Here is an 11,617-nt window from a genome sequence, read left to right as displayed (position 1 = left end):
CCTCTGCAATGACCGTTTACATAGCCTACATAAATGTTTTTTTTAAATCTCTTTTGCGACTTCTTTGCATAAATGTACGATTTGTCAAACTAAAACATACTAAAGAGTGCAAAACGATTAAATAACATGGACTACTGCAACAATCTTCATGAAAGTTACATGCTACACGGATGATGTCTTGTCGAGAGATTGGGTCGTCTGACAAAGCTGTTGCGCCCTCCCCTCGTCCCCCTTCTCTCCCTCTCTTTTCCCTCTCTCTCGTTCTCCAGTTGCTCGCTCTTTCGCTCCCGGTAGTCGTCTGTTCCTCATACAGTCATCTAGCCATCAAGCGAGAGCCATGAAGACATTGTGGCGCTAAGGACAAAAGGTTGCATTGGACCGGAGAATTCGTTTTCATGTCCCCGGTTAGACTTGTTCGACCTTCCTCTCCATTTTAATTTGTCCCGTGGTGTCTTGAGCGCAAATCACCATGGATTTGTCATTTATGGCTGCGCAGGTAAGTCGAATCTATGTGTCCAATGTCATTGTTGAGCATCTGATGTCGTGTTTAGTCAACTTTATGAAAATAACCGATGGGACATAGTTTTTAAAGAAAGTTGCAAGAAGATAGACACTTCACGTGCACCATAATAGTCCGACGACTGCATAATTACAACCTTCATGTAAAATAGAAAAGACTTCGTCAGTTTTCGAACTTGATCGTGGGTGTCAGTGATGTTATCGGTTTCAGCGTAGATAATGCAATGTTTGCCCGTTTTCATGTTCAACAGTAGTAGCCTACCGCTTACTTGCATATGCGTAATACTCCAGATGCCATCGCGTTCCTCTACAGGTGAAAAGGTATGCTTAAGGAATCCTATTCCTCCACCATGGCGTCAGACGCGCACAATTACAGGCGCGCATAAACACACATGTAGCCTACACACAAACACAAAGCACAAACACAAACATCTGATATGCTATATCTCTCTACAGTTATGCATTACTAATTTAAATCTCTGGTGCTTGGTCACACATATCTCTCTGAGTTATTGGCTAAATTAATTAATTAATTCAATCAAATGCAATTAGAATACAACTGGACATCAGTAGCTAACAAGGTCCTCTATAAGTATGCCATCAGGTTTGCATGGATACTTACGTATATGACTAATATCACAATGTCAATGGAATGAATGATCCAGTTTTGTATAGTGGTTTTATTTTGAGGCTGACTTGAGCTATCAAATAATATGTTTGCCATTGCAGCCCATGTTCCTAATTCTATTCATCCCACTTAGTGCCCCTCTACGGCAATATGAGAGGTAGAGGGTGAAAAAATATCCCAATGCAAATCCCAATGGAGAGAGTCCCAAACGAAAGTGACATTTATACTGACATTCTTTATTTTCAAACTTGTTTGTCATTTGGGTTTCATAAACAACATCTCACATATGCCATGTCCAAATGTCACCTGCATATCATTTGAATATTTCCGCCTGCGTTTAGAGACTTGTGCAAATAGCATGACCTGCCATGAATCTGTAGTCAAAGCTGTAATAGCATTCTGAAACACCACTAGTGTTATTCTCTTAAGAGCTGCAACCCCACGGAAACACATCACATTTGTTAATGTCAACAGAATCAATCAATCTAGCCACACTGGCCTTCTAAGTGGAATGTTCTAAAAGTGTTATGTAAAACCAGCTCTTAGCTGGTGCTTGGAACATCTTGGTATTCACCTTTGATTCAAACGAAAGGAGTGAACAGTGTTTCACTAAATGCATTTCATGTGGAAATTAGGCCTCTTGCTCATATTGGTGTTGCCAGTGGCAACCGCGGATGTCTATATTTGCTGTCTGAGAAGTTTCTAATGAGCCGTCGGCTACTGTAGTGTTCACCTTATTGTTCTCTCACGGCTGAAATGGAGAGCCACTCATTGAAAAGACAGGTGGTCAGAGGTGTCCAACAATGTTTGAGATATGTGCACAGACGTTCACTGAAGTTCACTCTTCTCATAAACCAATCAGATTTGGTCTTTGGTGTTTGTGTTACTGTAACTCATCAGGGGTATTTCAAAGGAAAGTGGCTTCTGTGTCACCAGTTGATAGAGACAGAGACTACTACATGTTGTTATCCGTTTTCTGTACAGGCCAAAAGAGTCTATCGCATAGTTTCCGACCTTGGCTCAGAACATGTCTATCTTGATTAGGAAACAGCCGAAGTCTCTTTTCTTCGCCTCTTTGTTCTCTCTCCCTCTCTTTCTCTCTGTCCGTACGTCTCATTCTATCTGTGTGTGTAGCGGGTTGTTAGAGCTGTTTGACTGGCCGGCGGTGGCTGTGTCCCTCCGCAGCTGCAAACACCTGCGAGCCGCTCGCTCGCTCGCGCGTGGAGATCAAAGGGCGGACAGAGGGGGAGCTGACACCGCTCCGCTCAGCAGCCACAGCCAGCACTCCATTAGTCTCTGTCAGTGTCATCTCTAGCATGTTGTCTGTCTTGCTCTCTCTCTCTCTCTCTCTCTCTCTCTCTCTCTCTCTCTCTCTCTCTCTCTCTCTCTCTCTCTCTCTCTCTCTCTCTCTCTCTCTCTCTCTCTTCTCCTCTCTCTCTCACTGTTCTTTGTCTCTATCTGTTATTTCTTTCTCTTTCTCTCATTCTTTCTTTCTCTCTGTCTCTCTATGCTCCCTTTTCTCTTACCTACTTTTCTTTCTTTCTCTCTCTCTCTCTCTCTCTCTCTCTCTCTCTCTCTCCCTGTGTTCTATCCTGCAGACTGGCAGCAGGCTGTCACTTTAATATTAATGCCATAGGCCAGCTTCAGACATGCCTTCCAGCGGAACTGCGTGGCAGTGAGAGGTGTCTCCGAGAACTAAGAATAGGTGCCCCTACCCCCACAGCCTCCAACCCTACCCATCCTCCCACCACACACACCCACACACACACACACACACACACACACAACCCCATGCCCGACACCTGCACACGTTACCGCCTCACCAAGCTCCAGTCACCTCACAGGAAAAGGCATGAAGGTTCATGGCCGCATGCGTCGTGGGCAGCTCATGGAGCGAGCCACCGTTTGATCTGCGGCACTTTTGCCCGTCTGAATGCCCCGGTCTGAGTTCCCTCAGTTCCCTCCAGGCTTAGTCAGTGCTTCTCTGTATTAGCCCCAGTTGTAATGATCCCACAGTTCATTGCTAAATGACCATCCCCCATCCCACCCCCCTGCACCATTTCTCCAAAATTTCTTTCATCTTATCCTTCATGTTGTGTCCTCTATGCAAATTACTCGGCGGCTTTATTCTTTGTGACAGATGATGACGGATGGCGGGGGTCGCTATGGTTTTTCATAATGGCTCTGATTACCGTGGAGATTTCCATTATTGCTCCCGGACTCGTCCCGTTTATCTCGTGCGGCAGATAGCGACGCTTCTTCTTCTATAATTGAATTTCTCTGTTCCGCTCGACTGGTTCCCGAACGGAGAGAGGGGTGAAGTTTTGAGGGCCTCTTTGTAAGATCTGGTTCGGTGTCTGTCTGTTGGTTCTCCAATAACTCAGGTGAAGAGACCTGTATCTGTCCTGCATGTCTATACGAGCTCCTGTCACATTTCGAAAAGTTTGTTTTCACCATTTTCCCATATTTCACTGTGGATCGCTTCAGCTTTCATGAATGCTAAAATATGCTCCCATTGCATGAAATACACGTGAAGGAATGGACCACTGGAGCGTATGGTCTCGGTTTTATTATTCATCCTTGTATGCTGCTCTGTTTGAACTTGAACGGGGGACTTTCAGGCTCCACATAAAATGGTTTAATGCATTAATATCCCCACTCGTTCAGAGCCTTAACCAGGTCCTTTCCACCGGTACATGCTGGCCTTGGAAAGGACACGATTCTTCCACCGCTTTTCACCGGGAGGTGAAAATAGACCACTCATCATTCTTTCAGTCATCTTCTTCTACTCATCTTTCTTTTCTTTTTTTTGAACACGCTGCCATTCTCGCTCCTGTCGTTTGTCTAATTTGCAGCGCAGGCTGGCAGTCAGCTGGGCACTTGCCCACGGGCACCACCCACCCATTGGGAAGGGCACTGCCACCGGTACAGCTGGTGCCAGCCAGTGTCAGTCAGAGTGACCACAGCTGGTGCCTGGAGGGAAAGCCCTTTCGGAAATTGAAGTCTGAGCCCTCAGGCTGTGGGTGGTATGGATACAGCTGACCAGACAGATTTCTTTGCACCAGTGGATTGCAAGGGCAGGTTAATTTTTTTTTTAGCAGTTAAGTAGATGGTTAGACTGCTTTTCTGGTCCATTTTTGCGCCAGTGAACTATATCACTGGGATAGATTGATGTTTTTGTCCAACCCTTTCTGCACCAGATCAAGTAGATTGGTAAAGTAGATTGTTTTTTTCCTGCAATCCATATTTTACCGATGAAGGCAGTTTGAAGGTTTAGTGGTATGTGTGTATGTGTGTGTTTGTGTGTGTGTGTGTGTGTGTGTGTGTGTGTGTGTGTGTGTGTGTGTGTGTGATGGCTCAAGTGCTACTGCCACTGAGATTTCATTTGGAGCACCCTACGGCACACACACACACACACACACACACACACACACACACACACATACACATATATATTTAAGTGTACTGTATATCCTACAGCAAGAATGAGACACTGGGGCTAGGTAGTCTCCCATGTATGTCCAGACTGGTGGTGAGATTGTGTGGCTTACCCATCCTAGAGAAGCAATCTCCCCGAATGCGTTATTTTTCTCTTACGTGTTTTATTCATTACCTGCCGTTGGCGGTGTGTGATTACTATTGGCGGTTGATGTGGTTGTGTTGAGAGGCTCTCACCAAATAAACACCATCATCGGCCAGATTGTGTTAGATTGGAGAAAATTACCTTGTGAATTGTCCTATCTGTTATCTGAATCTCAGCCTTGGGGATGCGGCGCGGTGCCATTTGCTGTCTGTGGTGTGTGGCAGGCTATCCATCCATCTGCTCTGTGCTTAAACGCATTTACGTCCCTTAAATGTCTCCCCTTGACTCCTCTTATTAGGGCCTGAGCACAGGAGGGGCGTGCTGAGAACGAGAAGCCGTTTCCTTTCTCGAAGACCTTGCCTTTTTTGAGGTGCTTCCCATGGGCATGGACTCATGAAATTTGGCATGTCCATCAGTTTTCACTCTTGCTATTCAGGGACCTTGAGTATGGCAAGGCGTGCCCTTGAGTACGGCTCTGGAACGCCTTAGCGCCCCCATGTGTCAGTGACAAAAACAATTGGAAGGCGTGTAGAGCTCCCAAAGCAACGTTTGTACACTGCATTGGCCACACCCAACAAGAAGTGTTGCAATTTGGGATTTTCTCCTACAGTAGATGGTTCATGAAATTTGGAAAACATGATGCCAAGATGTTGCAATTTTTGAATCGCAAAGGAATGTTTGTAGTCTGGATGAAACTGACTAGTCTAGTGTTGTGCTGGCCGACTTATTACCTGAGGGCATCTGCAGGTTGACCCCCAGGTCAGGCGGGTGCGGGTGAGAGTGTGAGATTTACAGGTGATATTGCGAGTTTCAGGTGGGTCAGGTCAAATTCGCTAGATAGCATCGTTCTGGGTTAACATATTCATGTGCGTGTGTGTTAGGCTACAGTGAGATTTTCCCCCTTCTGTTCCTCTCTCCAAATGCACATGAACACCAGAGTTGATTGGATACATACAAACATACCCCATTGGTGGGGACAAAGCCTATCCATATAATAAAATTGAACAGTTGTTTCTAATTATCCAGATGATAGCATAAATTAGCTTCTATTTCATAAAACATCTGATAAGCAAACAGATCACATTTAGATCCTAACCACGATTATCTGGCAATGTCTCTGCTGCTCAACTCACTCTTGGATACACAAAAAGAAGATGTGTGAGTTATTTCCACACATGTTGCCTCACTCCATAGAGGTTTGCACTAGCCAGGCTAATTAAGCTTAGTGTGATTAGTCTATAGCATGGCCTAATATTGGCCATGCTATAGACTAATATTTAATATTGTGCAGCCAAAATCATGCTGGTCTTCTTATTGATTACAGTAATATGCAATAGCGTTTAAGTTAATAAAGTAATTACACCATCGAAACTTCTCTGATGGTCAGCAAGAAGAGTAATATCGGCATGCTACTGTGCACCAGTTTACAAGTTTACAAGTGTGTATGAGTGTGGGCGGACATTTGTGTGTGTATGTGAAGGAGGGAGGGAGAGAGAGATAGAGAGAGAGGATGAAGGGTTTCTTAAGCTACTTTGTTTTGAAATCCAGATGTTTCCCGTTGTAACAGGCAGTTTAACACAGCCTAGACTGTTTTACTGTAGACAATACAGCGCATTTATTTATTTGTTAGAATATACATAAATGTAATGTGAAGTTACGTAACATTATCATGGCCACATGATATTGATGCTACCACGTTAGGCCTACTTACCGTTACTTACATGTTCTAAAAAACCCTGACAGAGAATGTGTGCTCATTTTACTGAATTGTGTACTCAATTTAGTAAATTCTACTCTCATTTTACTAAGTGCTCTCAATTTAGCAAATTGTGCACATGTTATACTAAATTGTGTGCTGATTTTACGAAGTTGTGTGCTTGTTTCACTACTGTATATAGTGCGTTCATTTGACTAAAGTGTGCTCTCTTTTTGATTTTTGCAAAATGAACGCACAATTTAGCAAAAGGAACACACAATAAAATGATCGCACATTCTCTCAATATACAAAATCACACAATGACACCTCCCAGGCTCCATATTCTCCCCACCTGCTTGACATTTGGAGTGCTTTCCAACAGTCTGGATGAAGTTGAGCACTTGTTGGCTGACGTTCTGTCACTCATACAAAATGAAAATCGCTCCAGCTGACAGTCATGAATCAGGTTATGATCATAGCAGTACAAAGGTCACTTTATATAACAGTGGTCACTTTTGAGAATCTTACATGTAAAATATTACTTTATTTTGTGTTGTGGCATAGTTCTGATGTTCTACACTGTAGGGAATACCTTCGTGAGGCTGAGCCTTATAAGGGGGAAACAAGGGGAACCGGCCGGTTCTAGTTCTGGTTTTAGTTCTAGTTCTAGTTCTGGTTCTCACACATTGGTGTCATAAGTGGGAAAGAGATGATGACAATTTGATACATTAACTGGCATGATGAAAACAAAGTCGACTATTTAAAAGCCTTGTCAAAGTCGACTATTTAAAAGCCTTGTCAAATGTAATTAATCTAGTATTCGAAAACACAGCAGAGGTTTAGTTACAGTAAGAAGGATGCTCAAATCACACAGAAGTATTTATGCATTTGCCTGTGAAAAATCTTACAGCTTACATCTTACAGCACTATCAGGAACATACTGTATAATGGACAGCTTCTGATGTCATCATTTTCATTTAAGTTGCACACACACACATTCACATTGTGCATTTGACACACACATCACATGTGAGTGCATTGTTGGATGGCGAAATGTCGTGGGTTGTGGAGCAGAAGGTGCTCGGGCCTGTCAAATATTCTCATCTTGTACCTCGTGGCCTACTCGACATTGTTAGTCTGTTCCACTGTTGCTCTTAACGTTCCAACGTTAACTGCAACTGCAAAACTGGCGCGTGGAATAGGGACACAGTGGTGCGTATAGTCTGCGTACCCCACAGCACATGGTGTGTCTGTGTGGGGGTGGTGGGATTGAGGGCAGTAATTGGCTTCTCTTGCTCCGAGGCATCTCAACCACCTGCCAAGTTGTTCCTTGTCTCCCGAGTGTGGAGCCAACTAAAGGCGGGAAATGGTCTTAATGGCCGCTTTGCTGTTTTGGGCCTGGTCCCACCTGCAGAAGCCAGATCAGATGGTGCCAGATTGGAATGTAATTATATTTGGTGGCGGATTGAATGCCTCTGGCTTAAGCGCTTCTGATATTGATTGCGACCGATGGATGATATGAGTTACCCAGTCTGTGCCCTTTGGAGGTTGGGGTGCTTGGCGAGGGGGGGTGTGGGGGGGGGGGGGGGGGTGGGACAATGAAGACAGCAGTTGGCCATATGAGAGAATGAACCATCAGACAATAAAGCTCTGGGCGGTTGACGAAAAAGAGCACCACTGTGGCATGACTGCCATTTCAGCACAGTGCCAAATGCATTGCAATGTTATTAGCGTCATTAGCGTTATTAGCGCTAACTTTTTGAACTGTAACATCAGAATGAAAAAAGTGGAACGATAAAATTGGAGTGTCTTAGCAGATATTGCATTTACTTGACCAAAAAAAAAAAGAAGACATTACTTTGGATTGTTTCAGTTATGTGCTTCCAGTAAGATGGGATGGCGAGCCCATTTCGAATGCCATTGCTTGTTATGGCTGCCTGAATGTTGATGGGTTTGGGGGCAGTGGGTGGTGGTGGTGGTGGTGGTGGGTGTGGTGGGCACTGGCTGCGTGAGATGGAATGGAATGAGGGGAACTCGTTTTGAGAGAATGGAATGAAAATGGAAATGACAGTGCTTTGTGGGGGATGCCGCCAATCCTGTCAGTGGAGAGTGAGTCATATGCTGTAGCCAGGGGATACCTCTCTCTCTCTCTCTCTCTCTCTCTCTCTCTCTCTCTCTCTTGCTCTCTCTCTATACCCAACACACACACACACACACACACACACACACACACACACACACACACACACACACACACACACACCATACACTCCCCAAGAAAAGCATGACTTAATGACCAACGTGGGTAGCTGACAGTCACATTAATATAGATAACATTTCCCTCAGCCTGTACTTTGGCTCTGGATAGCGTTCCGATGGATGCTTACTGTATGATTCCTCTCCACGCAACATTTAATTTATTCACTCAAACAGAGGTGGATGATGTGGAGAAACTGTTTTGTAGAGCCATGTAGGGCTGTAATCACCACTACAACCAACTGATACCAAAGGATGGTGCGACGAGGGTTTTATTGCTAGGAGAGATCTGCCTGATAATCCCTCCCCATGATTTATTCACATCATCCACACTCCGTGCACAAGCACGGTGAGCATTGTTAAGTGGATCACTGATTAAAGCCTGTAGCTAATCATGTCATGATAAAGGGCTCCACGGGTCTTTTGTTGTACGTTAATATTCAAGGCACGCATAGAAAACCATCACATGCTATTGAGGAGCAATCATTGCCATCATTTCAGTTCAAATCAATTCAATTCAATGTTGGTTATTTTCTTAGCTCCATTACTGTAAAGCGAGCTTTTACTTCACTGGGTCTGAGATTAAAACTCATTGCAGACACACAGTTTGAACACATGGGGGGGAAACATCACATTACACACTATAGAGGAAAAGTTGAAAACTAGGTGTAGACCAATCAACCCACTCACCGCAGGACTGAAGCAAAATCAGCACATGGCAGGGCAAAGCCCAGCAGAGATGACATTGGTACGATTTCATATAAAATGAACCATTTAAAGAGTACAAAATGCCTGAACAGATGGATAATTCATGTGAACCAAATAAGCAGGCCAAATGGCAGGAGAAAAACGAGATGGTCAGCGAGGATGGTGTGACGGTACGGCGGAGTAATCAGGCCCTGCAGGGAGGCAGCCAAGCACATCCAGGTGGACGTTCCCACGCTCCAGCCCCCCCCCCGGGCGTTAGATATCACCGGGCATGGACACGAACACAGCTCTCACACCACTGACCAGCCTCGTTTGCATGACTGTGTGTGTGTGTGTGTGTGTGTGTGTGTGTGTGTGTGTGTGAGAGAGAGAGAGAGTGTGTGTGTGTGTGTGAGAGAGAGAGAGAGAGATTGTACTATTTTCTGTTTTGTCTGCCTGCTTTGGCAATATGAGTACCCCTTGTCATGCCAATAAAGCACTTTGAATCTGAATCTGAATCTGAGAGAGAGAGAGAGAGAGTGTGTGTGTGTATGTGTGTGTGTGTGTGTGTGTGTGTGTGTGTGTGTGTGTGTGTGTGTGTGTGTGTGTGTGTGTGTGTGTGTGTGTGTGTGTGTGTGTGTGTGTGTGTGTGTGTGTATGTGTAAGATGGGCACCAATCAGGAAACATGTTAGCCTAGCTGCTAATGAGCTACAAGGGGTTTCAGAGCTTCTGGGACTTGGGAGGAAACGAGTGGTTGAATGAGAATGAAGATGCAAAGCGTCCAGATGATGCACTGTTTTTTCCCCCTCCAGAACTGAAATACTCAGTGTGCATGAATAATCTCATGAATGTGGAAATAAGGGCTTGTTACAGCACCAATGTTCTCTCTATTGTGGTGGGGATGCGTTTTGAAACTGTCTGTATCGCTACAGGATCCAGAGTGGGTTGTACATCAAAGCCAGGTCTCCTGAAGAGCCTTTCATAGCCTCATCAGGAGTTAGATGAAGAATGCCCACCCCTGTAGATCAAAGCATCTGCAACACGTTGCGTTCCATATATCATCAATCGGTAGATTTCACAAGTTAATGTGCAACTCCATTAAAGTTGGCAGTTATTAGTATGCAAATTAAATTGTGCTCATCTAAGTCTCATCACTGGAGACTCTAAATGGAGAGACAGTGTGCTTCAAGTTCTTTTCTGTGCCTCAGAAATGGAATGGAGGAGGATTGGGAAGACGTCAGTCATTTCATAACTATTTAGTTAATGCCCTTTTGTTCTATTGCTTTTAATTAATTCATAGCTGAAACAGACGATTGAGCTTCGTTCTTCCGTTTTTTTTTTCTTTTTCTTGGACATCTTCTCTTTAAGCGCTTCATAATGACAGTTGGCAGTGGAAAGCATTTGTGGATTAATGGAATCACATATTCTTCATTTGAGCATAATTCTTTATATTTGTGTGGGCAAATAACAATTTCATCAGTTCACCACAGCCCCATTGTGAGTGGATCAAAGTTGTGATTATCGCCAGCGTAATTAACATGGGGTCACCGACTTTGGCAGGGCTCCAGATATCAGCGCTGTGTGCACTTTGTGGTGAGATATAACACGACTCCGTCTAAATATCTTACGCCGGCACCCTGTGCTGTCGGAGCCCTGTGTCTTGTGGCAAACTGTTGCGGCGCATAAATCTGTAACACTTATGTAATCGCTGTTGCTTCTCCCTGGAGGCGGGCGGTTGATGAAACGCCAACCAAACGCAGCACCTCTGTCTCAGACAGGGATGCATATCAACATCAAACAGCAAAACACAAAAAACCTCTGGCATAGTTTTACCTGGTTTCCCTCATTAGTTGTATACACTGCCAGGGCCTCCTGCAAAATAAACTGGCAATAAAGCAACCAGCTCTCTCCCTGTTGCTCCCTATTCCACCCCAGCATCTCCGATGAGAGTGCAGTGGGGTTTGTAATAGATGCTGCTGTCAGACAACGACGCCTCTATCTCCAGGCAGGTTCACGCCTCTATCAGGCACCTGCAGCCTCCGCTCGCCTTTATCTCCAGCAGTGGCACAGCAGGACTGTTAGCTGTTAGCTTTTGGCTCCCCAGCGGTGCCATTGTTTAATCTCTAAGATCAGTGCCATGATTGAGGGGGAGGGGGGGGAGATGACATGAAAAGCGGGAACACGGATGCTCTCTAAAAGCATGCAGCATGGTGCCTCAGAGGAGGGATGCTGGGTGTTTTTTTTACG

The 11,617-nt window shown here is 44.7% G+C and overlaps 1 protein-coding gene across 1 annotated transcript in view; it reads left to right on the top strand.

Moving 5' to 3' along the window:
- The first annotated feature begins 348 nt into the window (after positions 1-348).
- LOC134098144 (uncharacterized protein C14orf132-like) overlaps positions 349-11,617 on the top strand; it is a 19,510-nt gene continuing 8,241 nt past the window's right edge. Inside the window, exon 1 of the mRNA XM_062551116.1 lies at positions 349-496. Coding sequence (XP_062407100.1) covers positions 470-496 — 27 coding nt within the window. The 5' untranslated portion in view covers positions 349-469. The remainder of the gene's footprint in view (positions 497-11,617) is intronic.

The sequence above is a fragment of the Sardina pilchardus genome, chromosome 12, assembly GCF_963854185.1.
Source record: "Sardina pilchardus chromosome 12, fSarPil1.1, whole genome shotgun sequence".
NCBI classification, from domain to species: domain Eukaryota; kingdom Metazoa; phylum Chordata; class Actinopteri; order Clupeiformes; family Clupeidae; genus Sardina; species Sardina pilchardus.
This window is presented reverse-complemented; position numbering and strand designations above follow the sequence as displayed.